The following is a 25,430-nucleotide window of genomic DNA, read 5'->3' on the forward strand; positions in this document are numbered from 1 at the left end:
CTATTTTTATATTTGGAATTATATTCTTTCTTCCGTCTGAGATAGACTTTAGAGAGCATATCTGAAATGCTTAGATTCCATGTCCGTCATGTCTTTGAAGCCATCCAGAATTGCCTTCGATGGAACATCCTCTGTCCCAATATTCTCAGCACGGAGCCCTTTATCTCTTCGAGCATTTTCCCATCTCATTGCTCCATATAATATCAAAGCAAGGACGATCATTCCAGCATAACAAACCAAGAGCCCTGTAAGCCCTGAATAGTATCGTGGTGCCTCGTGAGCGAAAAAGATGTTGGCACCTGCAACGTTCCCAGCAGCGTACAATGTAAACCAAACGCCATTGGCGACGGCTCTTTTAGTATGCCCGGCCACATTAGTGGAAAGAATATTCCAGGAGACAATGACAGGTGCACCAATAATATACTGGAGCCATGTGCATCCAACCAACGTCCAACGATGGTCAAGACTGGTAAATCGAATACCAAGTAGGCCACCGAAAGGTATCAGGCTCACAACAGCGAGGACCAGGCAGCGTGAGTTGGGAACATACGTGGCAATAATCCCACATATGGGAACGATAGCAGCTTCGAAAGCACCCGTCGGTAGTTGAAGAAGAGTGGCATATATCCCACTAAATCCATAACCCTTGATTAAAGATGAAGCAAAGTTCGATACACCTCCATTTATCACACCACATGCGATTCCAATTCCGCCGCAACAAAGAACCTTGACATCGTATAGGGCTTCGATTGCCTGGCCAAATTTGATCTGCTTAGTTTTCACTCCGATCATGTTTTCTGCTACACGTCGCACGGCTACGACTTTTTGGCGATGTGTTAGGAATCGCGCAGAGCTGGGAGAGTCGGGCATAAGGGCGAGAAAGACACATCCGCAAACGAAATTGAGCAGCCCAATGGTCAAGAAGATGAGCTGCCAGCTGTGCAAATTAGTGTTATGTGAATGCCCTAAACCAAATCCTAGAAGCGCTCCAACCATGGTCGCCATGCCGTTCGCACTCAACCAGATAGCCATGCGTAAAGGTTGCTCGGATCGTTTATAGAACATGGAAGTTATGACCATCACTGTTCGAGTTAATAAATCGTTTCTTTCAAGTATGGTTTCGTGTAGTTCTTACTGCAAGGACTAACTCCAGCTTCTGCCATGCCTAAGAGAAATCTAAGCACCAGGATCCCGGCATAGTTCTTTGCTCCGATATGAGCAACGACCAGGACACTCCAAGTCAGCAGCATACCCCCCCATGTACTTGGCAACGGGTAGTTTTTGAATCAAGAGATTAGCTGGAATAGCCCAAAAGAGATATCCGAAGTTGAAGATAGCAGCTACCCAAGAGTATCGCTGTCCTTCAAGTCCGAGGTCCGGGATAAGAGAATATGCCGACGCATAGTTCAAAGATAGTTTATCTGAAGTATTGTAAATTGTTAGCTGATACTAGTCTTTCATTGAGAACTGGAGGTCCTTGAAATGCTCATCGTACCAAGAAATTGAATCACGTATGTTACATAGAGCTAAAACGATACATCCTCGATTAGCTGACACTTCAGGTTTAACGACGAAAATGTTATTCATCACTAACAATTGGCATAAGTCTCCAGTCTAAGAGACGCAGCACCTTAGCTCCCTCCCGTTCTAATTCCTCGTTGGATAGCTGTTCGGCTTCCACATAGAGATTGGCGCCGATATCATGGACCTCTCCAAGTGCAACATTGTCCAAGTCTTTCTCCACATTGCACGTTTTATCCACTTTCGAGTCCCGGTCCGACTCTTTTAGATCCATGATGGCTTTAATGTTTGAAGGAACTAGGAGTATACTATACCAGAAGGTCTTCAATCCCCTCCATTTCCCCCCTCCTCCCCCTGGCTTTATAAATACCTTGACAAGAGATATCGAGCCCATCTGGTTTGCTATCAGGATTGCCAAGCAGATAAGCTCATCACTGGATTTCCCAATTGTATTGCTCTTTCAACAACTGTGATTGATAGGCGGACAGTAGCCCGCCTCGGCTGTGGAGAAAGCGAGCGGACAAGACTCCGCCGTCTCCGCACGACGTCAGATGTTCAACAAACCCTAATCCAATCGTGAGGACTTGCTCTTTCGGTTGTCAGTTCTCATTGATCAGCCGATTTGGCACGGAAATATCTCGATACAAATAGGTGATAAGAGGCGAGGCGGAGCCAATCCCTGTAATCAACTGCAAGCAAAAGAAAAACAAAGAATGGCTTCTGATCACTCATTCAACCTCCTCGATGCGAGTATTGCAGAACTACAAGATGCGCTTTCATCGGGGTCTCTGACAAGCGTCGATCTTGTATCACGGTATCTGCGACGAATCAGTGTCTATGATGCAAATGGGTTGAAACTAAGCGCTATACCAATCATCAACCCTGCTGCCTTTGATGAAGCATCGGCATCAGATGCAAGACGCAGACAAGGACTTCCACCACGACCGCTGGAAGGAATTCCATATCTTGTGAAAGACAATATCAAAGTGAAAGGACTGGTAATTGGCAATGGGTCTCCGGCTTTTGAGAAACTCATCGCCAATGAAGACGCGGCATGCGTACAGATTCTCCGCAACGCTGGGGCAGTGCTCCTTGGTCGCACAAACATGCCAGCCATGGCATACGGTGGAATGCAGCGTGGAGTATGGGGACGCGCCGAAAGTCCCTATAACCCCAACTATCTTGCGGCGGCATATGCCTCTGGCTCATCTAATGGGTCCGCGGTTGCGACAGCGGCCAATTTGTGCGCATTCTCCCTTGGGACGGAGACTGTCTCCTCGGGCAGGTCGCCTGCTTCGAATAATGCCATAGTTGCTTATACGCCTTCAAAGGGCCTGCTGCCTCTGCGCGGAGTCTTTCCTCTATATCCCACTTGCGATGTTCTAGTTCCTCATACAAGGACCATTGCTGATCTTTTTTGTGTTCTGGATATCTTGGCCGTCGCAGATGAGACGCCAATTGGAGATTTTTATAACGAACAGAAAATTGTCTCGATTCCTTCTATAACTTCCATTCGACCAGAGCGCTTTTCTGCACTTGGGGAAAGATCTTCATTGAAGGGTAAACGGATTGCTGTGCCTTCAATGTACATTGGGGGTAGCGACTTTTCTACACCCCAAATCAGCCAACTCAAAACTCGCCAATCGATCATAAAACTGTGGAATGAAGCCAGGAAGGCCTTGGAAGCAAGTGGTGCCGAAGTCATTGAAACCGACTTTCCTCTGGTCACAGAATATGAGTCCAATGCATCCACGGGCCAACTCGTCACAGTCGCGAATCTTCCAGAGAACTGGGCTGGCAAGGAGCGATGTGAGGTAGTCTCTCATGCCTGGGATGATTTCCTCGCTTCAAATGGGCAAAAAGGTCTAGACTCCTTAATACACGTTGACCCGGCTACGATTTTCCCACTTGCACCTGGATCGCTGCTAGGCACGCCTGAAGCCGCTAACAAACCCCGGTGGAATGAGATCGTGGAGTACCCACGTACCAAGCCTTCTTCTATTTTCGAAGTACCCGGTATAAAGCAAGCCATACGGGCTCTGGAGGAAGCCCGGAAGAATACATTCGAGGCATGGATGGATCAGCATGAGCTAGATGCCGTCGTTTTCCCGGCTAACGGGGATATTGGTGCTGCAAACGCCGATGTGGATAAAGATGCTTCCAATTTCGCATGGACTAATGGTGTCAAATATTCTAATGGAAATCGACCAATTCGTCATCTAGGTATTCCAACCATCTCTGTACCCATGGGAATCATGGATGACACAAATATGCCAGTCAATTTAACATTCGCTGGAAAGGCCTACGATGATAACAATATTCTCAGCTATGGGTTTGCTTTTGAGATGGCGACAAAGTCTCGTGTTCAACCTTCTCTTACGCCAGCTCTTGACTCGGATATCATTATGACAGGCACTAGCAACAATATTTCTGGTGAGGACATGGCCGCGAATCAATTGGATTTCGTTGTGAAGAGTCAACAAAAGAAAACTCGAGATTCCAGGACAATTGTTCAAATTGAAGGGTCGGTCAGCTCTCATGCAAAGAGCCTATCTTGCTATATCAATGGGGAGTCTTGCGATGTTTCTTGGAAAGGCGAGGAGTGGTCCGTAACAGCCACATATCCGGTTTCTGAAAGAGACGACATGTGGAAGAGCTGGGCAAGTCCAGCGCTGAAACAGACGATTGTGATTTTGGTAGCTTATTCTGATACTGGATCTACATCTGGAAAGCTAATCTTGCTATAAGACCAGATTAGTTGGATCGGTTTTATACTTAGTGTCATAGCTTCAATTTTGAGCGTTATTGTTTCATGCTTTAGTGTATATTATATCATATTACTTTACATCTCGCAGGCTATCTCAGTCATATAATCATCTGATATCTCCTCGTATCGCACAAATCCTCCATACATAATATCTTCGATCATTCCAAGTATCGCCCGGTGAAGGTACTTATCCTTAAGCTGTTGTAAGAAAAGTTCGGCTTCTTCCAGCGCAAGATTTTGATTTTCTGAGGAGCTTCCACCGGTGTGCAAGAGAACTTTCTGGTGAAGAAACTCAAAGACCTTGGAATATGCAATAGCATCGCTCCATCGATCTGCAAAACACCTCAGAGTCTTGGTACATGCTTCAATGGCTTCTGGTGAGTCGTAGTTTCTGGGTTGTTCTTGGAAATTCGGATCATTTAGTATAGGTCTTGTCGCCCATATCAAATAAAGAAGCATGATGCTAGCTCGAAATTGGAATACAAGCTAGCCAAAAGGTAAGTATAAATACTTTCATGGTACGATTGGGCCATACTTACTGCAGACCATGTGAAGCATAAGACCTGTCCCTCCTCCTGGAATTGGCGAAATTTAAGGCAGACCTCAACAACGGCAGCGAAGATGTCTTCTGTGCCATCTTGGTCAACAAAATTGCGCTTTTCCTCCATCAATATTAATATGCTATAGTCGTATAATTTGGTCATCCAATTTGGGTTATAATAACCACACGAGACTTCCTCCGTTCCATATTGCGGTATATCTTGCCGCCAGAGATCTAATGCTGATCTCAGAGAAGAGCTAAAAGCAGCTTTTTCTTCAGAAAATGCCCATCTTGAGTTCTCGAGAGATCTTCTTATATTTGTTTGAATCTTTCGAAGCCGAAATAGATGGCTAATAGCTGGATGCGTCTGAACAGCTGGTTGCACTGAGTCTCCAAGTTGAGACAACTAATGATGAAACGTCAGTGAGGTTTGGTATTGGCCTTTGTTGTTGCGATACTAACATCGTCGTCGATGACCCGATATGCAGCGGATACAGGTCGATCCCAGCCAGAGGCAACGATTTCATTTAACATATAACAGGTGATAAACATATTCTCCATTGAAGCCTCTCCTGAGGCGCTGAGGGTCTTGTCCCCTTGGTTTATCCGCATGTATCTTCGCATTTCCGTCATCGCTGTAATGCAGAATGGCATTATTGAAGAAACACTTGTTGCGATCTCCTCCGAAGAGGGGCAATGTAAAGCATACACAATCAGGAGTAGAGACGCCTGGACCTGCAGGATCATCGATGTATGGCCCACAACGTGCGGATAATAATTCATTGCCGATGTATAAAGCTCTCTCGCTCGTGTCAAATGGGCGGGATCCCCATGCATGGTGTTGCAGAGAGATGCGCCAATGGCGTATACCATTCTCAAGAAGAAATACCTCCATTCTTCTTGATCCTGTAGACCCACCTGCTTTTGCCAGCCTTTCCATGTGGATTCGTTGAGAAAGGGCCATTCACGATGCGCTATCGAGAAATATACGTTTGTATAAAGTTCTGTAAGCCAGAGCGAGTCGTCCCCGAGGATCGGATATGTCGGTCCCTTATCAAGGCGCAAGAAGTCAAGATTATTATCATTTATTTGACCGAATACGTCTTCGAAGGTCTCCATCTGAGAGAAAGGTGATTGGCGGCAAACATGTGTTTGAGATAGCATCAGGGCTCCGTCTTGAATGGTGTCAGTGGTATAGTTCTCGACTCCATCTTCGAAATCCGTTTGAACACTTGCATCGCGCAATTCAACATGCGAGCCAGCGACGCGAGACGCATCTTCTAATTCAGCAACTCGCCTCTCCAGTTCTTTGAGATAGGCAACCGGTACAGTAACGCTATCCCCGGACCTGCGAGATCGAGCAGGCAGACACTCGGCGCCTTTGCGACGACATTCACCGCAGGTGGGCTTCGCGTGATCGCACTTTCGCTTTAGGCGAAAGCAGCGAGCACATGCAATATCTCTATGTTTGAATGGGCGCGACATGAGAAGTGGAAAAAGCAAAAAATGCGGGGAGGAAAGAAGCGGAGAAGGCGGTTTGATAAGAAGAGTTTCGGGGCTCGGCCGAGGTTAACCATTGAATATTCTTGAATTTGGATTGGATAGACTATACTTTCATACTCCATACGTAGAGATTACTTGATAGGCTCGTATCGAGCTGATAGAAACTAAAACAGATCCCACCAGTCAATGAGTTAAGAATTATCAGGACATCATCATCTCAAGAGTCACATATCTCTTCCCTTCTCATTGCCGAATCCATTTGTTGGTCAGCGAGTCATACCCAATCAAATTCGAATCGATGTTGAGCATATTCAGCATGTACTTCATTGTAAATTCCTAGAGTCAAGTCTTAGCCCGAATGATAGTTCAAAATTAAGATACTTTGACCAGCATGTACCTCCTGTCCTTCGATGTTCGGAGTCCCGTCAGTCTCTTGCGAATAGTTGGGCTGCTCTTTCTCGCCCTCGCCCTCGTCTTCTCTCCCATTACTTTCATCTTCAAAGTCCCACCGGAATGCATCCCGCTTGCTTTGCTCCTTCCAAGCTTTCAATCCACCCATCTGTTTCACTCGTTCCTGAGCTCCTTCAAAGACTTCATCGGCTACTTCCTGGCTGACATGACGCCACTTGATAATCAAAGCTTCGAGCTCACGATCCTTGGTTGATGATTCGATACGAAGGGCCTGATTTGCCGCATCAAGATCGGTACACAATGAGGATAAACGTGATCGTAGCATGCTTTGCTGTCGCTGCAAGGCCAAGATCTCAGGATCCCCGAGGGGAGATCGTGTTGGTGTTGAGAGACCTGGGCGTCGTCGAAAGGGTTTGCGTAGAGGGCAGACCGGAGAAGGCGTTTTAAGCAATGTAAGCGATTCTTCTAAGGCCGCTTTATCGGTTGAGGATTGAGAGTTCTTCGGGGTTTGTGGAGTACGTGGGAGACACTCTGCCGGCTCAACAGCCGTAGGCTTAGGGAACGGTGATTTGAAGGGCTTGGAAAGAGTACATGTCGGATCGAGACGACGACGTTTGGGTTGATGCAGATCGGTGGACATATTCACGAGAGTCAATGGAAAGAGATTGAGGGGGAAGAGGGGGAAGGGAAGTTGCAAATGATGGAAAGATCCGAACGAGGTTGAGTCTTCAAAGTGAGAGACCATGCAAAAAAGCGTCCAATGTTTTAATACTATCTACATCCGAAACATGACATTCAATATTCAATACAGATTCATCATTAATGACCGACTCCTCCAGCTAGCCATTGTCCAAATTCTGGTTCCCCAGGACGTGGAAAGAAACCACGGTCATTCGCATTTACGTTAGCATTCGGATTCGGATTCGGATTCGCGTTGTTTGCATTTCCATCCCCTGGGTTCGCGGCATTTTGATTCTGACGATTGCGCTGTTGTTGCTGTCGGATATAGACGAGTACAAGGAGGGTGGCCGCAAGTCCGACAATGAGAAGTCCTTCGAGCATGCCTTCGTCGATATCGAACTCAAGGTCATCATAGTACCCGTCTTGGTGTTCTCCATCTAGACTTCTCCCGAATTCATGATCTTCGTCTTGTCCCTCATAGAGCGCATCGTAGTATTGTGCTTCATTTTCAAGGAACGCTGCAACCCATTCTTTGAAGGTACGTCGAGGTTGAACGTCTGCAGAGGAAGATAATTAGTGAGAAGTTCGAGAGTATGGAATCATAAAGCTATCTGCTTACCTTCGTCATCACGGATCGGATTGATGTCTCCGTTGGTGATACGATTCCAGTATCCCCGAGCCCTTAATTTTAACAGACTAAGCTTGACCGGAAGATAAGCCTCAGAGTTTGTTTCAAGGGCTAAATCATAATATCTTTTAGCCATATGGAAATCCTGCTGCACTGCAACCCCATTTTCGTGCATCCATCCCAGATTCCAATACGCCTGAGCACTATGATGGGCTTCAGCGGCATTGTGATAGCAGGTAGACGCCTTATCGGCATCCAAAACAGTCCCCATGCCAGCTAGGTAATAGTCACCCATCTTGATCAAGGAGTCAATGTTGGCCTGTCTAGACGACCTTGTCCAGTAGATCAGTGCCAGCGCAGCGTTACGCAACAGCGAAGACCGGGGTTTCTTTGCCCAGGGCAGAATGGAATCCAGAGAAAACAAGGATCGTTGCTCATCGAGCAGGAATGCTACATTGGCTTGCGCATGCTCATAGCCTTGCTCTGCAGCCATCATAGCTGGAATTAGGGCACCTTCATGGTCACCAGCCTCATATGCAGCATTGGATTCTGCAAATGCCGAGTGGATTGCCTCAGCCTTTTCTGCGACCAATTTATAGTAGGCAGCAGCAACTCCGCAGTGGGCCTGTCGGCCAACGCCAAAATTGGCCATTTCGGCGAGATAATAGTATGCTTCCATCCACCCCAATCGAGCGGCAAGATCAAAGTAGCGCGTCGCGGTCGCTACATCGCCTTGGTCCAAGAAGAGTGCGCCTAGTCGTGTCTCTGATGCTGGGTAATCCTGGTCCGCTGAGGCCTTGAAATATGAAGATGCTTGGTATGCATCCTCGGGGACCCCATATCCATGGAGGTACATCAGCCCCATCTGGTGCTGGCAAAGAGCATCTCCATTCGTAACACCGCGCCGGAACCAGCCGAGAGCAGTTGGGTAGTTTTGATCAACGCCCTCGCCGCGTAGAAACATGAGACCTATGTGCCCCGCTGCCTTGGCAGCCAGTTTATCAAGTCCTGCAGGGGGACTAGGGCTGATAGATCCGTCCTTGGCCCAATACTTCTTCGCAACAATGTTAAAATATTTCATAGCTTTCCGAAAGTTGCGAGGGAGGCCACGAGCGCCGTCATAGTGCATCTTTCCCAAGCTGAAGGTCGCTTTTAAATCTCCCTTGTGAGACAATAGGCTCAGATATTCCATCAGGTCCTCAACGCTGGCTTCAGCCGACGAATACGCAGTATCTCGTGCATTATGACCCGAGCTTGAGAAGCTAGCGCCTTCTCCGTAGACGCCACCCTCCTCTTCTGCCCACCGATAGGACTCCCTGATCAAAGCATGGCCGCCGGGAGGCCCAGATCGATAGTGCTGGATGGCTTTGTCGGCGACTCTTTTATAGTAAAGAACCGCGTTTTCGCAGTTCTTGGGTGTTCCAATCCCAGTATGATAGCGATACGCAAGTGTCATTTCGGATCGTGTGTTTCCGCCTTCTGCGGCAAATTCATGATACATCAACGCTTTCGCCTGGTCACGTTCAACGGCATTTCCAATGCCCGTCGCATACATGAAACCAACCATAGACTGTGCAGTACTGTTTCCATTCAACCATGCTAGCTCATTGTACCAGAAAAATGCTTCGCTGAAGTTGCGTGGGTATGTGTAATTGCCGTAGAAGTTCATTTCGGCCAAGAGGAACATTGCATCCGGGTCCGCATCTTCCTCCACCGCAGCTCTGAGCTCTTCTACCGCACGGGAAACACTGGAGCTAACCTTCTGTTCAGGTTTGCCCGAAGCAGGCCCATTGAGGAACAGCACGCGGAAGGCTTCCCGGCCGTAGTATAGAGAGTATCCGAGCAGTCCATTCGGTTTATCGGCCTTCAAATTATTGGGTTTCGCGGATCGTAGGGTACTCCAGGCGTCTTCGACTCGTTCTAAGGTTATCAAAATGATCACTTATTAGTTATACTGGTACTTTGAAACCTCTCACGTGGTATATCCGGGGGTTAACTTACGGCTGACCGGTGGAAGCTCTGGCTCCTGCGCTTGAAATACGAACTGCGTGTTATCCGCATTTCCAGTGATATCAGTTGCTGGATCACTGTCGGTCGGCACTTGTGTTGACCCTGCCGCGTATGCTTGTAGCAGCACTAGGGAGGATATGGTCAGCTTGCTGTTGCGCGACTTCGGATATAAACAGGCCGAGGGGCATACATAGGGCCGGCAAAAACCAGGGTGATGAGGCCCTCATAATGCCTACAATGTAAAGAATTTGCAGAGAAGTGAAAGTCGCATCACGACTCGTGGAAATGCACAAGTCAAAAGAGTGTCAGCGGGAATCGGTGATGTAGTTCGTTCCAACGGGCCACTTGGCTTGACGGAGCTTCATTTTGCCGAGGGCGAATCATCGCTCCGCTTGTATACGATTGTCTTGGCATCACAAAGGCATCAACCTAAACATTTCCAGGTTGTGATTCTTTACTTCTATTGGGCTACTTGACTAACATAACTACTTTCGATACTTACTGCGCCTTGCCTTTTTGCGCCAAGGTAGTTCATGATCTTGGCGCAACAACGAGAGTCCCCCAGAAGATGGATAGTCCCCAATCCCGCACGTTCTAGAGTGTATATTATGAATTTCTTGAATTTCTTCAAAGATTCGGCCAATTCTTGGTGATGTAAATTTCCGAAAGCATTTCCTATATGCTGAATTCCTGATTAGGTACTAGTAGATAACAATCAACCTGACTGAACAAATTAGTATCAAAAGAATACCTAGAATACCTAGTACCAATAATTCGCGTTGATGGTGACCACACATAATCTCGTCAAAAGTACTATTTACATTTATGCGAAAGGGTTCCAACCACTCTCAACCATTTCAACCGTTCTCTTTGTCGCCTCATCCAGATCCTCCTGTGGCAGCCCTAGGATAGCATTTGCTGACCCTTTAGCTGCGAAGTCACTCTGCTGGTTGGAAGCCAAGAATATTCCTCCATACATCGACTTGGCAAATCCAGTGAATTGACCTGCAGCCAATTCCTTTTTGCCGTCCTCAATACGCTTCTCGACAGGCTCATAAGTAATCTCCCAGTCGGAGTCGGTTGTGCCAAGGACACGGTGAAGGCTATCCAGCATATCGCGCTGAGACACGCGGAAGCTATAGATCGGGCAATCTCCGTTCTTAAAATCTGCCAGTGAAGGCTTCGTACCAGACCCCGGGAGACTTAATAGTGCTGCCAGTGCACGGCCACATTGGAGCCAAGTGCTCACTGTGACAATTCGTTTACCGTCATCGAAGAAAGTGACCTTGCGGTCCTTGATCGTGAATCCAAACCATTGCTCGCCAATGGCGAGACTCCACTCATACCAGAATCCACACGACATCTTAAGATATTCCGAGACGCCATTCTTGGTATCTTCACAACGATCAACAACTATTTTGCCATACGCGTCTCCCTCCTTGGGTCCCTCAGGTCCGAGCGGGTAACCGTAGGAGTTGGGCATGATGAGAGGAACCCCAGCCTTGCCTGCTGCATCTGTGATTCTCTTATGCAGGTCTTCAGGCGCTCGAACACCCAGAGTGATGGCAACGAAGTCATGTCCCTTGAGTGCATTGACAATCGAATCTTCGCTGTCATAGTCTACCTTGACAGCATGCACACCCTCAGGGAGCTTGCCCTTACTGTCTTGGCGAGTTAGGGCTGTCACGGTATGCTTGCCATTGTCCAAAAGTGCCTGAGCAAAAGCACCGCCAATACGACCGGTTGCCTATGAACTTTGGTTAATCCTAATACTCTCCTTTTTTTGTTGATTTCGTATCAATCCGCAAAGATTTCAGGCACTTACTCCGATTATGGCAACCTTCTGAACCAGTTGAGAAGCCATTGTTTCAAGTTGAAGTTGGTAAAATGAACAAAAGAGATGTGGTCTTCAGATATAATAGTATAGAAGCTGGACTTCGAGAACTCTGATGTTGTGATGATTGAAGGTTCCTTTTCATTATGACTTTGCTAGATTTATATAGTATTTGACCGCAGAGACAATGTAGTTAGGAGTACGAGGATGGAGCACGGCCTTTAGTCGGATTTAACGGTCGGGCCATCCAACTTTGAAGCTTAAGGTATAAGCTAACCTCCGATCGTATTCATTCGATTATCCCATTGGCTGCCCCCTCAAAATGGATCCCAAGGATTTTCTGTTGATTAATCATGAGCTTCGATTTCCGGAGCTAAGATGTAAATCTGATGTGGCCCCAGACTCGGGGATCGGGCTCCGGGGGTCCGTTATATTACTCCTTCTAGAGAGTTATGTCCGAGGAACCGGATTTGAACATCCCGAGTCCAGAGTCCGATGATTGAATTTTTAATAGATAGCACTTAAAAAGAATTTGAGGTGCAACGAGCCTCTGATCGGGTCTCCATTTTGAATGCTCGTGGTATCTTGGTAGTAGCACCTAAAAGTGACTGGAGATATGAAGATACCACCTTGTATCTACTGGTATCTACTGGTAACTGGGCAGTTATCAATAGATCAGTTCCAGTAAGTACTGGAGTAATTATATAGTTAGCTCATACGTATGTTTCCAAGCACTGCTAGTAGCAACCATTCTAAAAACAAGAACAAACTAGTACTACTAACATTTTTACTGCATTTCCATTCCACTAGTACTACTTCTAGGACCTACAGGATAGTATTTGAAAAAAGAATAACCTAGTAATTTGAGGCTTTCTGACAGAGCTCCACATAGTGTGAGAATATGGATTGGATTTAATGAAAATTTGAAGCCAGCAGAAGCTGGAAAGGAATTCAGTCGGCTCCGACATCAGCTAAGCCTTCACAATATAACTCTCGAATATCTGACCAATGCTCTTTGCACTCTTCTTTGGAATCCGCTTCTGGTCATGATCATAGTCGACATATGTCACACCGAATCGTGTCTCATAGCCCTCTGCCCACTCGAAATTACTACAAATTCCAAAGTCAGTAACGTTTGCGAAAAGGGTGGCGAATTCCATACTCCATAAGGCTCCATGCCATGTAAGCGCGCACATTTACCCCGTCTAGAGTATACGCGTCGGCCATGGCCCCAATATAATCCCGGAAATATTGCACGCGGAATTCATCCTCAAGGAGCTGGTCAAGGGGCATATCGTTCTCACCGAGCACACTTGTGCCGTTCTCAGTGACATATATCTTAGGATAACCATAGCGGTCACTCAGCCATTTCAGAAGTCTCCGAAAGCCCAATGCACAGGGGCGCAACCAGGGCGACTGTGTGATGGGGCCAATGCTTTTGCCGTTCTTATCCTCAAGCAGCAGTTCCAGATTACCTGCGATATCTTCCGGATCTGGCTTACCGGTCTTTGCACGGATATAATTTGCACAGTAGTGGTTCATACCATAAAAGTCATTGCTGCCTTTCACGAGAGCAAGATCTTCTGCAGTCCAAGTTGGTAATCGATCACCAAGCTGTTGGACCATGCTGTCAGGGTATTTCCCAAGGTAAATTGGATCGGCGAACCAGGATATCGCGAATTCGATCTTGCGATCACAAGCTTCGATATCGGCAGGGTTCTCTGAATCCCAAGGTTCGGCCCAGTCGCCTATACTAAACGTCAGCAAAGCAAGTCGATATTACCAGTATATGACGACTCAAAGAAATTGAATTACCGTTCAAGGTTATGCCAATCTCGCCGCCATCCTGGGTCTTGAACTCGTCTCGATATATCTTGACGGCCGCGCCGTGGGCCACGAGGAGACTGTGTCCAACAATCCATGGCTCTGTCGAGCCATTGCCGACAGGGCTCTTAGTGCGATCACTTGTATGGCCAGGTGCGAAGGACCCTGTGTTGTATCCCAGTACACTGCTGCACCAGGGCTCGTTGAAAGTGATCCAATGCTTCACTTTCGACCCGAATGCCTTGAATATGACTCTAGCGTAACGAGAAAAGTCGGCAACGAATTCTTCCTTGTTCAGAAGCCCGCCATATCGTTTATCTAACTCATCGGGAAGATCCCAATGGAAAAGAGTTACCATAGGCGTAATGCCCGCAGCAAGAAGATCGTCGACAAATTTTACATAGAACTCAAGACCCTTCTCGTTGATAGGGTCATTGCGGCCGCCCAGCGGAATAATGCGAGACCTGAATCTCTATTAATAGATAGCCGGTAGGTTTTGGACGGGAATTGGATTTCCAACCATGAAATCGAGAAACGATAGGCCTGAGCGCCACAAGTTTTCAACAAATCAATATCTTCGTGGGTTCGATGATATGAGTCGCATGCGATATCACCTGATCCGCCTCCAGCAATTTTGCCTGGGATTTTGCAAAAAGTATCCCAAATCGATGGACCACGTCCGTCTTCATTTGCACCACCTTCGATCTGATAAGCGGCTGTTGCAAAGCCCCAAACGAAATCCGATGGTAAAGTTGACTTGATAATGGAGCCCATTGTGACTTAAGATTCCCAATTGCAGGTACAAGTGATACTCCTAGTTAGTAGTAGTACGAGTGCAATGCATCTGGTCGACCAGTTGCTACTTATACAATGCCACTAGTAGTCATTTATATAATCTTTTCTGAGAGGGGCGTAAAACTGAAACCATGCGGGAAGTTTTACAAGTGTTAAGGCGAGACATGCTCCAAATCTTCCTTATCGTGCTAGGAATGAACTCCGCGCGGAGGAAAGGCCGTTCCCAGAACGTCAGCGTGTGGAGCCGCACTACCGCATCCTAGTGGATTTGACCCTGGCCCTTCACGGGAGCTCTACAACTCTTTGATGCAAATAAATTCAGTATAAAAAATGCTATTACATATTTTGTCCCGGCCGTTTCCAGAACTCCGGAAGATAATGCGTGTCCAATTCGTTTCATGAAAGTTCCATTCCTTCGTCATCACCATCCATCTCCGACAATTCATCTGCTGCAGACCCCAACCGGAGGTTCGAACCCTTTGTGTCGCGATCACATTGCGGGTCTCCTCCGAATGAAGTGACCATCTCAAGCTCTGGCCCAGCGACAATACGACCTTCCGTATCTACCACCTCGCAGAGCTCGATCAAACTTGGGTGGCTGAGTGATTTGAAGCCATCCGTTCGTACCACGCGACCCCAGTGTGTCAGGCAGAACTGTGCGGCGCGGCGCATCAGCCAGTGTTCTTGTGTTCTACCGGCTCGCTCCCAGACAATGGCGGCATTCTCTACGTCAATCTCTCGGCTGAGACGATTCACGCAAAGCAAACGTAATTTCGGCATGTCGTAAAGATTGGCCATGACCAGCATGCCTGCCACATCGACCACGGTTGAACAATATTCGGGATGGCCTGCGATGCTATCCGTGTACAAATAATAAAGAAATGCACGAACAACTGAATATGGCTCTGGAATATGCATGCGCTTAGTATGATATTCAGCCATCTGGGCCGAATACAGGCGCTTGAAATGTGGCCAGCGCAGCTGGAGGATTATCTTGTGGACATGAATAGGGACTGACGTTGATGAGTCAGGCTCAACAAAAGTTGGCTTCATTTGAGTAGGCGAGCCGGAAGGGGTGACTGCAGGGTCTTCTGCAAACACGGAGTCGTGGTCGTCACGGGTCGCCGTAATAACGAAATCAGCACCACTGCCTGACTCTGGGGCTTGATCAAACACGGCAGAGAGGTCAGCTCCAAGCCCAGAAGCAGGAGCGTGCCCTGGTTGGTCGGCTACCCAAGGGGCATCCTGTTGAGGAGCCTCCGCTGACAGTTCATTACCTAGTAGTCCATATTTCTCGAGGTCAATAGAGAGAACCTCACTCATGTGGTTCTCATCACTTGCCCCGGGTGCATTAGTCACATCAAGGCTGCAGCCCAGCAGCCATGCTTTTGTTCCTGCCTCGTTAACAGTGCAGTAATGCCATCGATATCCGGGTCGAAAAATCTCCTGGCCATCTGCTAATCGCTGCCACCGTAATGAATTGAGCTCTAGGGCCGCCAGGTTACAGTCATGAGATCGCACAGTTTCCGAGGGGGTAATCAAATCTAATAATACTCCTGATGCGAACGACTGAAAATGGGTACCGGAGAACAGAGCCGGTACATGTGGACCTGAATGGAATCGTAGACAAGAGATGGCGCCAGGGGCGAGTGGCTTCCGACGACCAAAGCTTCGCACTTGTACGCTAGCAGAATTGGCGGCGTAGATGCCCGACCGCGGAGACATCTGTTGCGATGGACTAGATATTGATTCTGGGAGATGAGCGAGCGTCACTGGGGTACTCGGAGTTTCGACAGTACCTTGGGAGGAGGATGTAATTCCGGTAAGCGATGGGGATCCTTTGAGGTCGAGCCACCAGATATCGGTCGTTCGTTCCATATTGGGACCCAAACCACCGAATATCCACAACCGATTTCCCCATACCCAGGCCGTATGATCAAAACGAGCGGTAAAGCTCCATGTTCGTGACCAAGTCCAGGTTTGTAAATCCAGATATGTCAAGTCGTCCAGAATCACATTGTTTTCTCCAGTCACTCCACCGACGATGAAGAGCTTGTCATCGTGGATGACGGCGGCATGTCGTGCTCTCCCACGAGGAGGTATCCCATGGATTTCTGGCATTGTCCATGTAAAGGATTGAAGGTCAAGGATGACAACGTCTGCCAGATACTCGCGATGTTCATTCTCACCCCCAAAAACAATCAGTTTGTCACCTTGGTGCAGGGTCGCGGTATGCCCTAGAAACACGAAAAACCCCTCAGCTGTCAAGTTGGAATAGGAGAAAGGGAAGCTTTGACTAACCCATGCGTACTCCGGGGATGTCTCCATAGTTATCTACCAATTCCCATCGCAAAGTAGTGAGGTTTAGGCGGAGAACGTGGTTGTAAACTGCAATCATTCATCAGTGGCAATAGGGGTTGAGGCCGTGGGAGGGTAGGGCAAATGACATGGCAGATACGGGGAATTGAAGGGAGTCAAACCTTCATCAGTGTATTGATCAAAACCACCAAAGGCATAGATGTGATCGTTGCTGCAGTACGTCACAGAGGCATTGACCAGGCATGCGGGGACATGCCCTTCTGCCTTCTTGACGGCAGGCCTGTAATCGCCAGTGGCTTGTCGGCCGGCCGCGGGACTGGCGGGCAGTAAGTATGCGTCCTGCTGCTGCATCGGAAAAGCAGGAGAGCGAACTCTGCCAGGAGTAGTGGGATTGGAGGCTCTCAAAGACGCCGCCCAGGATGACGGAAGTCGTCGAGCAGGTGGGTCCTGGTGGATAAGATTGAAGTGGTGGGTCGCCGGATCCGCCATCAGACAACGGCTGAAGTCAAGCTGCAGCTCTGTGTAGTTGTGAGTGGGAGTAAATTGTAGGTCAGCTTCTTGATCTTGGATCACCTCGTGCATCATGCCCACATGGGCTAGCTCATGGTGATCTTTGGTGAAATCACGACGAAACATGCACGCCACAATTGAAGATCGGAAGCTGCCGGCGGAACATTTGTCCGACACTGCCTTAAATTCCAGGTATGAATATACTAGTCCCAAGGAAGGATAGCGTACCCGTACCTGAGGTAACGGTTGCCGGGGGGAAGAGTGGTCCATACTCAGACGGGCAATCTATTTAGTCGCTCATACTTCTCATCTCCTTCTTTTCTTCATCACCTATTCCCTCTATCTCCCTATACCCTAACCTTCTGTTGATACCTAAGTGATCTCCTTATTTTGGTTATTCCAGTGGCTGGTTCCATTGTATTTCTTTGATCCAGAAACGTCGATCAGATTAATCATGGCGACTGCTCAGGTCTCTACTCCTAAGAAGAGCCATCATGGGCTCTTCTCTTCGAAGACTGCCGGCTGCAGGATGCCTCTGACCCCTTCACCTCACACTCGAGCAACTGTTGCGACCCCTCAGGAGTACGATCAGTCCTCGCCATTCACACCTGCCCGTCCCGCCGACATTGGAAGCGACAAGACCAAATCAGTATATGGCGGCAATCTTTCCTCATACTTCTCCAAGTCCTCGGTTTCCAAATCTTCAGTTTCTAAGTCCTCGGCCTCTAAGTCTTCCTCAACTGCTCCTAAGACTTCCCGCACCCACCGTGATTCTCCAAAATCCAACATCGCTCGTCGGTCGCGGAAATCCCCGAGACATCTTGAGCTAGGCGTATCTGACTGGTCTCTGACCGGTACTGGACCTTCCTCATCCGGCCAAACTCCCTCCAAAGAGCGTTCTCGTCGGGAGGTTCCTACCCGTTCTCGCACTGGAAAGACGACTGTCCGAATTTCTCACAACGCTGGAGATCGCTTCATTCCTAATAGAGCCGCTAGCGAGGGTCTTGTTACTACTGGAGCGGCGAAGCCTGAGGAAAGCCAACGACCCAAGACCAGCGGCAATGAGGGCTCTTCAGTCCTTGCTTCGGCTGCTAGTGCCTTCGATATCAATGGACGTGGATCCGAGGAAGATCTGACCGCTGCACTTGAAAACATGGGCCTCGAGGACAATGAACCTTCAACATATAGCCGCCCTGCACCAGATGCTGTTGCCTACGAGTCATCCTTGGCCAATGCTTGCGGTGTCAACCTGAACACTCGTATTCTGGCTTTCAAGCCACCACCTCCTGAGTCTTCTAAGCCAATCGACCTCCGCGCTCAGTACAACCGCCCTCTCCGACCTGCGAAGTCACAATCTGCCCAGTTCCGCCGACGTGTTCAAACTGCCCCCGAACGCGTTCTGGATGCACCAGGTTTGTTGGATGACTACTACCTTAACTTGCTGGACTGGAGCTCCGGCAACCAGGTTGCAATTGGTCTCGAGCGCAATGTGTACGTCTGGTCCGCTGAGTCAGGCTCGGTCAATTGCCTCCTCGAGACTTCCCCAGACACCTACGTCAGCAGCGTAAAGTGGAGTGGTGATGGCGCCTACGTTGGTGTTGGTCTGGGAACTGGTGAGATTCAGATTTGGGATGTTGAGGAAGGTTCCAAACTTCGCAGCATGTATGGTCATGACTCCCGCGTCGGTGTGATGGGATGGTCCAAGCACACCCTTTCCACTGGTGCCCGTAGCGGCCTCGTCTTCAACCATGATGTCCGCATTGCACAGCACAAGGTTGCTGAGCTGGTCTCTCATACTTCCGAGGTTTGCGGTCTGGAGTGGCGCTCTGACGGTGCGCAGCTCGCTACCGGCGGAAACGATAACCTGGTAAACATCTGGGATGCTCGCTCCCTCAGTGCTCCGAAGTTCACCAAGACAAACCACCGTGCTGCTGTCAAAGCTCTCAGCTGGTGCCCTTGGCAACTCAATCTTTTGGCCACTGGCGGTGGCTCCTATGATCGTCACATCCATTTCTGGAACACCACAACCGGGGCCCGTACCAACAGCATTGATACTGGCTCTCAAGTTACCAGCCTTCGGTGGAGCAACCACTATCGCGAGATTGTCAGTTCAAGTGGCTTCCCGGACAACTCCCTCAGCATTTGGAGCTACCCGACTCTTGTTCGCAACGTTGAGATTCCTGCTCATGAGACTCGTGTACTTCACAGTAGCCTGAGTCCTGACGGCCAGATGCTCGCTACCGCAGCCGCCGATGAGAGCTTGAAGTTCTGGAAAGTATTCGAGCGCAAGGCGGGCAGCAGTGCTTCTGCTTCTCGCGAGGGTGGCGTTGGAAGCAAGGCGCAACTGAGCAAGTCTATGACTATCCGGTAAACAGGTAAACCGGCAGAACGATACTAACATTGTTTGTGTTTCCTGTTTTCCGAGCTCTATACCCGGTTCATGGTCTTTCGCATTGATGCGCTGGGACATTGGCTTTTACTTTTACCATTTGGTGTACATGGTGTAATTGGTGTTTTTTGGAGTTGTAATTTATTACCCTTGGCTAATCGTATAAAATGCCATTTTTATCATCCCTCAAAACCATCTGCCTATGAAGGATGTAATTGTCTTAAATTGTGACTCTAATTCCTTGAACACTTAGGGGACTAACCCTTAGGCGCACTGGGCATTGGTATCTTTAAGGTAGGCGGGCGGCTCTTTATGACTAAGCGCCCGGAACTGGAGGCAAGATCTACCGCGGAGGCTCGACTTTCACCTTTCTTTAACTCATCGGCAACTACGCACCCCATCGTCTCTGTCCCTCGACTCTTTCTCCCCGCGGAAACGTTCAGGGCGTCCCTCAACAATTCGTAATTCGTTTGCAGCGCTGCATTCAAGCCGAACATTTCGACAAAATCTCGTCACTTCGTGGAACTGTGATCGACCAGCGCGCCCCGACGGCCTCACCCGTTGCGACGGAAGGCTATATTCTTCCCTCGACTTACTGTGGAACAAACCTCAGTTCGAATCTCTTTGCTTCGACACCCTTGGTGCCTCTCGGCTTTTCCTGTAAATCGTTCTTCCTGCTTCCTCACCATTCCTGAGCCTTCCCGCCGATATGTCCAACCAGCAAGTGGTAAGTTCGGTTTCGCAGCAGCACGCTCAGTACGCTCAGGCCTGTCAATCAACTGCCCAAAACCCCCCCTAGTCTTTCCATCTCTCGAAATTCGTTCCTTCATAAAGGGCTCGTTGATGGCCGATATGAAAGATCCATCACTGACCGTCATCGCTCCACAGGGTACGGTCTTCGAAAAGGTGATCCAGGAAGTCTGCGATTCTTCCCAAGTCGACTTTGAGGAGAGTGGTGTCGACCAAAAGACACTGCACGATTTGCGCGATGTAAGTTGAAATTTGCTTTGATCATTTTGTGGATGTAGATGGCTGCTGGCGTGATGAATTGGGCTCGTCGGCGAAAAGCGGGGGGAGCCCGAAGTGCGAGGGAGGCAGTGCTTATGGGGGAACACCGGCACTTGGGGTTCCCTTTTATATGCGGCCGCCGCTACCCGCTTTCGGGGCTTAGGCCGCCAAGGCATCATTTCCATCTCTACAGTCCATCTACCCCCGCATTATAATACTTACTAAATTTCTCTTAATAGCACTGGCAGCAAAAACTTTCTTCTGTGAACGTCGCCCATTTCCCCTGGGATCCCGCTCCCCAACCTGCACCCCAAGCTCATGTACTCCCTCCTCAAGCCACTGTCCCCTCTAACGCTCCTCGACCACCCCCGCAACAACATGTCCCTCCTCCTGTCTCTCTTCCACAGGCGCCGCCGGCACAGGCGCCTGTCCCACAACAACCGACGATGGCTGGCCCTCGTATCAAGACTGAGCCTGGAACCAACGGCCAGGGTATACCGCCAAACATGACTAATCCGATGGCTTCTAATGTGCCTCTGCATTCCGCACGAGAGCGTGCTATGAACAACGTACTTCACAAATACGGCCCGGCTGCGGCTCAGACCGTGAGTCAGCTGCAACAGCCCGGTCAGCCCGGTCAGCCCTACCAGCCACAGATGCATGCTGCTCCCAATGGTCAGGTACCGCAGATCAAGCAGGAGCCTGGCTATCCATCCATGGGATCGGGCCAAACCGACGGCTCTAGTGATTCATTGGTCGATTGGAAAGCCGAAGTCGCCCGTCGCCGAGAGGCTGCCCAGAATGGCGAAGGTGACAGGCTTCTTCGTGAACATCTCAAGCATCAAATGCTTGGATTTGAAGCCGGCGGCCTTCTCCAGCCCTCTTCGGGCGGCGAGTCCTCAGGCACCAGTGCCAGACGTTCCGCTCTTCTCTCAACTTTAGGCCAGGGCAGTGCCGAGCCATCTACGTCGCTCCCTAGGATCCCCGGGCAGTTCGATGGCGTGGATGACGAGCCGAAGGAAGAAGCCGATGAAGATGCCATCAATTCTGATCTTGATGACCCGGATGACCTCGTTGCTGAAGATCACGATGCCGATGAAATGGATGGCCAAGTCATGCTCTGTACTTATGACAAGGTCCAAAGGGTCAAGAACAAGTGGAAGTGCACCTTGAAGGATGGAATTTTAACAACTGGTGGCAGAGAGTAAGTTATTGATCCTCGTCATAGCACGTTCATCCACTAATACGTTTTCTTTCAGGTATGTCTTCCACAAGGGCCAAGGAGAATTTGAGTGGTAATCAAAACTGAAATCAACCTCAAATTCTCATCTTTGCTTCGTCCAAACACCTATGAATCCTTTTGATCCGTAGAAAGCTTTGTTCTTCCATTAGCAATGCCAATGGTGAAGAATAAAACTTCCATTTCGCTCTCAGCCATTAATATGGTTTTGAAAGCCACTCTCTCCGACCTCTCACGACTCGTCCGTTTGCCGCCATGAAACAAGGCCAAATACTTGGAAATCAAATTCACGCCGTTCTGTTCTTTTGCCTATCTCATCTTTCCAATTTGAGCCTCGAGAAGCTGCTCATGATATCTACAAGTGAAAGGGCTTTTTGTTTGTAGCCAACGCTTTTTTGCAATTTACGATGCCTCTGCTCATGTACTAGAATGGCAAAACCAGCTAGGCCACTCAATAACAACAAAAATATATACTAAAGCACAATTTAGAAGTCCAGATATGGCGGGTCTAGTAGCTCAAATCCCAATAAGAATGTAGTCTCGAGGAATTTCAAGTTGAAGCGAAAAAGAATAGTCAGTTGATAAGTAAAAAAAGCCTGCATGTATAGCACCCGTATCTACAAGCTTGGAAGATCCAACGCCGGAGAACCACACTTTTTAGTTTCATTTCCACTCCCTTCGCAAACTCGAGGCCACAGAGAAGAAAATAAACAAATAAGACCAATAGGAAGAAAAGTCAAAAGACCTAATCCAATATCCGGACTTTTGCATAAGTCCTGAAGCCCAACTGTCCTTGTTCGCATATTCTCATATCCACATAACTTCGGTCGAGTGCGGGGGAAGCTCAGCTCGCAATTGTTTCATTCAACAGCGAGAACATCAAAACCCAGATTGGAAACAAACGGAGTGACTCAAGTCACCCCCAGATATAGAACAGAAAAAGCAAATAGAAAGCAGACATGAAAAGCAAAGAAACCAACCCGTGCAGAACGCAGCATAACATGCAAAGTACAAAGCCATAACGATATGAACACATAGCCCTTATTCCATTACTGCCACAAATCCCAGCTCAGGTGAAGAAAAACATGACCACGAACTTCTAAGCAGGTCTTTCTAAGATCTTGATCGCTCGGGTGGCTCTATTACCAGTACCGACGTGTAGTCGGAGTGACTGGAAACGGCGAGGGATATCAAAGCAAAAGGATAAGGAAAAAAAAAGAACAACCAAAACAGCAAGCAAATGCCGGTGAGGATCGAAGAGCACCAAGATATCAGGATATGTGAGAGAAAGATGGAAGCACCCCATAAGAAAGCAGCAAATTTTCAAAAACAATAAAAAACTCCAAAGTCACCAGGCCAGTTCATGACATCATATGGGAGCATAGATAGCCCCGAAAGACCGTCGAAATTCATTCGCATAATAACTGAGTATTATGTTATTGACAAGAAAAGCAGCTTCACAGCAGGCCCTCTTCGCCAATTCCGGGGAGGCCAGCTCCAGCAACGTTGATGTTCTGTCCCTGCATGACTCCACCTCCGAGATTCAGATTGCGACCTGCTGCAAGTTGGAAATCGGGGTTGCATGGTGGAGAGTGCGATTTGTGATATTTCAGTCCGTTGAGGTTCTTATAGCGTTTGCCGCAAACTTCGCAGCGATATGGCTTTTCTTTTTCCATTCCCAAGGTGCCGGGATATGGTGCTGATGTCTCTGGATTCACGATTGAGAATGTACCGTCTGCGTTGTCATGTAGTTGTTGATTATTATGGCCATGCTGAGAAAAAAAAAGGATTTTATTAGTTCCAAATTCAGAGGAAACTTTGGCATTAGAACACTTACAGCCTTGTGATATTTGAGCCCGTTTTGGTTTTTATAGGCCTTTTCACAACCAATGACGGGGCAGCGAAATGGTTTCGGTTCTTCGTTCGGGAGGATAGATGTGGTATCTGGAACTCCTGCCAATAATTGCTGTTCGCGAATCCGACGTGCAATGTCGCTGTTAGGGCCATATTGGGCTCCACTAAGTTTGAAATGAGCATTCGGAGTCCCCATGCCTCCGTTAGGGCTGAAAAGCCGTTTCGCAGGCTCATCAATGCATAGATCAACCATATCGTTATTTCCAGTAAAACGTCCGAACTGGCCCTGATTTTGGCCCATATTATTCTGCATATTGAGGTCGCCAAAACCACCCATCATACTCTCATCGATTTCCGCGGGTGTTCCAGGTGCTGATGAATCGGGAGTATTTCGAAATTGTGAAGTTTGGAGAGGATTGGCCATTAAAGTGGGGGTGTTAACAGAGGATACAGTAGGATTATTCTGCAGAGAAAGTGGACGTCCAGATCCGATCGGCGTGCCGGGCTGAGAAGGCGTGTTAAAACCCTGATGACTTGGAAGCATGCCCAGATTTAATTGCGAGCCCTGGTTGGAGCTGCCAAATGCCCCCTGGCTGTTCTCGCGTAACTGAGGGGAGAAGAGCTGCGAGGTTGTGCCATCGTCGTCTCCCATAGGCTCGTCCAACTCCATGTCATCAATAGTATCTAAATCCCCGTGCTGAATTATGGAAGAGTTCTGACCCATTTTTCGCTGCATGTCCAGCGTTCGTTCAGGCTGTAAACCGCGCCCTTGGTTGCCATGTTGCTGGTTCTGTTGTTGTGCGATCGCGGCAGCGGCCAAAGCAGCCCGATTTTCACCCTGGCTCGGGCGATGCCCTTGGTTGGGCGACTTGGTCGCATGGGCTTCTTCATAGTGTTGTAATAGGTCATGGAGTGTCGGTAACGTCACACCGCAGCACGAAAAGTCTCGCATGAAGTTGGCCTCCAGCTTCGGCAAATATGAGGAGGAGTGGAAAGAAGGCGACTGAAAGGTAAATGGTGAGGTGCCGGTCATAATGATGCTATGGTAGAAAATTTCTTGGTCAGTCTGTGATGCGGTGCAACAGCCACCAGGCGCACAGAATTTCCCCGCGGCCTCATGTGGATTATTTTTTTTTGCCCGGAGACTCACTCATCACGTATCCAACTCCCAACAGATACACCACCCCAGCTCATCCCACCGACCAAGCTACCTGCGAGAGATTCTCGCCGACCTTTGTCGCGGTTGGACCCGGACATTGAAATGGGCTTCGTTCCATTCCCCCATTGTGCATTAGCAGCGCCGATCGAGTCCTTGCGAGGCGGCGGCGCCTTGAACACCCCGAGTCCTCCGCTGGGATGATGCGATATACTACCTGTGCGCTCACCCGTACCGGCTTTTTGCAATGCCGATGTAAGATTCGACGCTTGCTGGCCAGGTGGTGAGACCGAGGTCGAGTTTCGGGTGGCGATGTCGATAGGAGCTGCGCCCGTCATCCTGATAAGGTGACGTGATCGTCAAATAATATCGATGGAGAGGAGGGGAAAGAGACAGGGAGAAGAAGTAAAAAAGACAAGAAAGCAACGAGCTTCAAAAA

The 25,430-nt window shown here is 48.6% G+C and overlaps 12 protein-coding genes across 12 annotated transcripts; 3 read left to right on the forward strand and 9 right to left on the reverse strand.

Annotated features, from left to right (window-relative positions):
• Positions 1–48: 48 nt before the first annotated feature.
• Positions 49–1,795, reverse strand: N7469_010708 (putative MFS allantoate transporter; the record flags this gene model as incomplete). The annotated part of the gene is made up of 5 exons (XM_056649613.1): positions 49–1,082; positions 1,136–1,233; positions 1,265–1,421; positions 1,496–1,526; positions 1,595–1,795. 5 exons carry the CDS (start codon positions 1,793–1,795, stop codon positions 49–51), a joined length of 1,521 nt encoding a protein of 506 aa, XP_056496744.1.
• A 439-nt stretch (positions 1,796–2,234) lies between these two features.
• N7469_010709 (Amidase) lies at positions 2,235–4,268 on the forward strand (the record flags this gene model as incomplete). Its single annotated transcript, XM_056649614.1, has 1 exon — positions 2,235–4,268. The coding sequence occupies one exon, from the start codon at positions 2,235–2,237 to the stop codon at positions 4,266–4,268; it is 2,034 nt and encodes a 677-aa protein (XP_056496745.1).
• A 95-nt stretch (positions 4,269–4,363) lies between these two features.
• Positions 4,364–4,956, reverse strand: N7469_010710 (uncharacterized protein; the record flags this gene model as incomplete). The annotated part of the gene is made up of 2 exons (XM_056649615.1): positions 4,364–4,774; positions 4,828–4,956. The coding sequence occupies 2 exons, from the start codon at positions 4,954–4,956 to the stop codon at positions 4,364–4,366; spliced, it is 540 nt and encodes a 179-aa protein (XP_056496746.1).
• A 293-nt stretch (positions 4,957–5,249) lies between these two features.
• Positions 5,250–6,314, reverse strand: N7469_010711 (uncharacterized protein; the record flags this gene model as incomplete). Its single annotated transcript, XM_056649616.1, has 1 exon — positions 5,250–6,314. The coding sequence occupies one exon, from the start codon at positions 6,312–6,314 to the stop codon at positions 5,250–5,252; it is 1,065 nt and encodes a 354-aa protein (XP_056496747.1).
• A 367-nt stretch (positions 6,315–6,681) lies between these two features.
• N7469_010712 (putative DNA repair protein Dds20/Mei5) lies at positions 6,682–7,383 on the reverse strand (the record flags this gene model as incomplete). The annotated part of the gene is made up of 1 exon (XM_056649617.1): positions 6,682–7,383. One exon carries the CDS (start codon positions 7,381–7,383, stop codon positions 6,682–6,684), a length of 702 nt encoding a protein of 233 aa, XP_056496748.1.
• Positions 7,384–7,562: 179 nt separating this feature from the next.
• Positions 7,563–10,289, reverse strand: N7469_010713 (ubiquitin ligase complex subunit HRD3; the record flags this gene model as incomplete). The annotated part of the gene is made up of 4 exons (XM_056649618.1): positions 7,563–7,981; positions 8,044–9,972; positions 10,054–10,188; positions 10,253–10,289. 4 exons carry the CDS (start codon positions 10,287–10,289, stop codon positions 7,563–7,565), a joined length of 2,520 nt encoding a protein of 839 aa, XP_056496749.1.
• Positions 10,290–10,885: 596 nt separating this feature from the next.
• Positions 10,886–11,926, reverse strand: N7469_010714 (uncharacterized protein; the record flags this gene model as incomplete). Its single annotated transcript, XM_056649619.1, has 2 exons — positions 10,886–11,809; positions 11,888–11,926. The coding sequence occupies 2 exons, from the start codon at positions 11,924–11,926 to the stop codon at positions 10,886–10,888; spliced, it is 963 nt and encodes a 320-aa protein (XP_056496750.1).
• Positions 11,927–12,867: 941 nt separating this feature from the next.
• On the reverse strand, positions 12,868–14,494 carry N7469_010715 (uncharacterized protein; the record flags this gene model as incomplete). Its single annotated transcript, XM_056649620.1, has 4 exons — positions 12,868–13,006; positions 13,059–13,644; positions 13,712–14,184; positions 14,241–14,494. 4 exons carry the CDS (start codon positions 14,492–14,494, stop codon positions 12,868–12,870), a joined length of 1,452 nt encoding a protein of 483 aa, XP_056496751.1.
• A 417-nt stretch (positions 14,495–14,911) lies between these two features.
• N7469_010716 (Kelch motif domain protein) lies at positions 14,912–17,470 on the reverse strand (the record flags this gene model as incomplete). The annotated part of the gene is made up of 3 exons (XM_056649621.1): positions 14,912–16,752; positions 16,817–16,903; positions 16,996–17,470. The coding sequence occupies 3 exons, from the start codon at positions 17,468–17,470 to the stop codon at positions 14,912–14,914; spliced, it is 2,403 nt and encodes an 800-aa protein (XP_056496752.1).
• Positions 17,471–17,798: 328 nt separating this feature from the next.
• N7469_010717 (WD40 repeat domain-containing protein) lies at positions 17,799–19,715 on the forward strand (the record flags this gene model as incomplete). Its single annotated transcript, XM_056649622.1, has 1 exon — positions 17,799–19,715. The coding sequence occupies one exon, from the start codon at positions 17,799–17,801 to the stop codon at positions 19,713–19,715; it is 1,917 nt and encodes a 638-aa protein (XP_056496753.1).
• An 870-nt stretch (positions 19,716–20,585) lies between these two features.
• Positions 20,586–22,040, forward strand: N7469_010718 (transcription initiation factor IIA large subunit; the record flags this gene model as incomplete). Its single annotated transcript, XM_056649623.1, has 3 exons — positions 20,586–20,723; positions 20,981–21,945; positions 22,001–22,040. 3 exons carry the CDS (start codon positions 20,586–20,588, stop codon positions 22,038–22,040), a joined length of 1,143 nt encoding a protein of 380 aa, XP_056496754.1.
• A 1,398-nt stretch (positions 22,041–23,438) lies between these two features.
• N7469_010719 (zinc-coordinating transcription factor SFP1) lies at positions 23,439–25,329 on the reverse strand (the record flags this gene model as incomplete). Its single annotated transcript, XM_056649624.1, has 3 exons — positions 23,439–23,753; positions 23,819–24,875; positions 24,986–25,329. The coding sequence occupies 3 exons, from the start codon at positions 25,327–25,329 to the stop codon at positions 23,439–23,441; spliced, it is 1,716 nt and encodes a 571-aa protein (XP_056496755.1).
• Positions 25,330–25,430: the final 101 nt, after the last annotated feature.

Source organism: Penicillium citrinum, assembly GCF_028827155.1.
Source record: "Penicillium citrinum strain IBT 23319 chromosome Unknown utg000009l:1.0-4274883.0:1.0-4276374.0, whole genome shotgun sequence".
NCBI lineage: Eukaryota > Fungi > Ascomycota > Eurotiomycetes > Eurotiales > Aspergillaceae > Penicillium > Penicillium citrinum.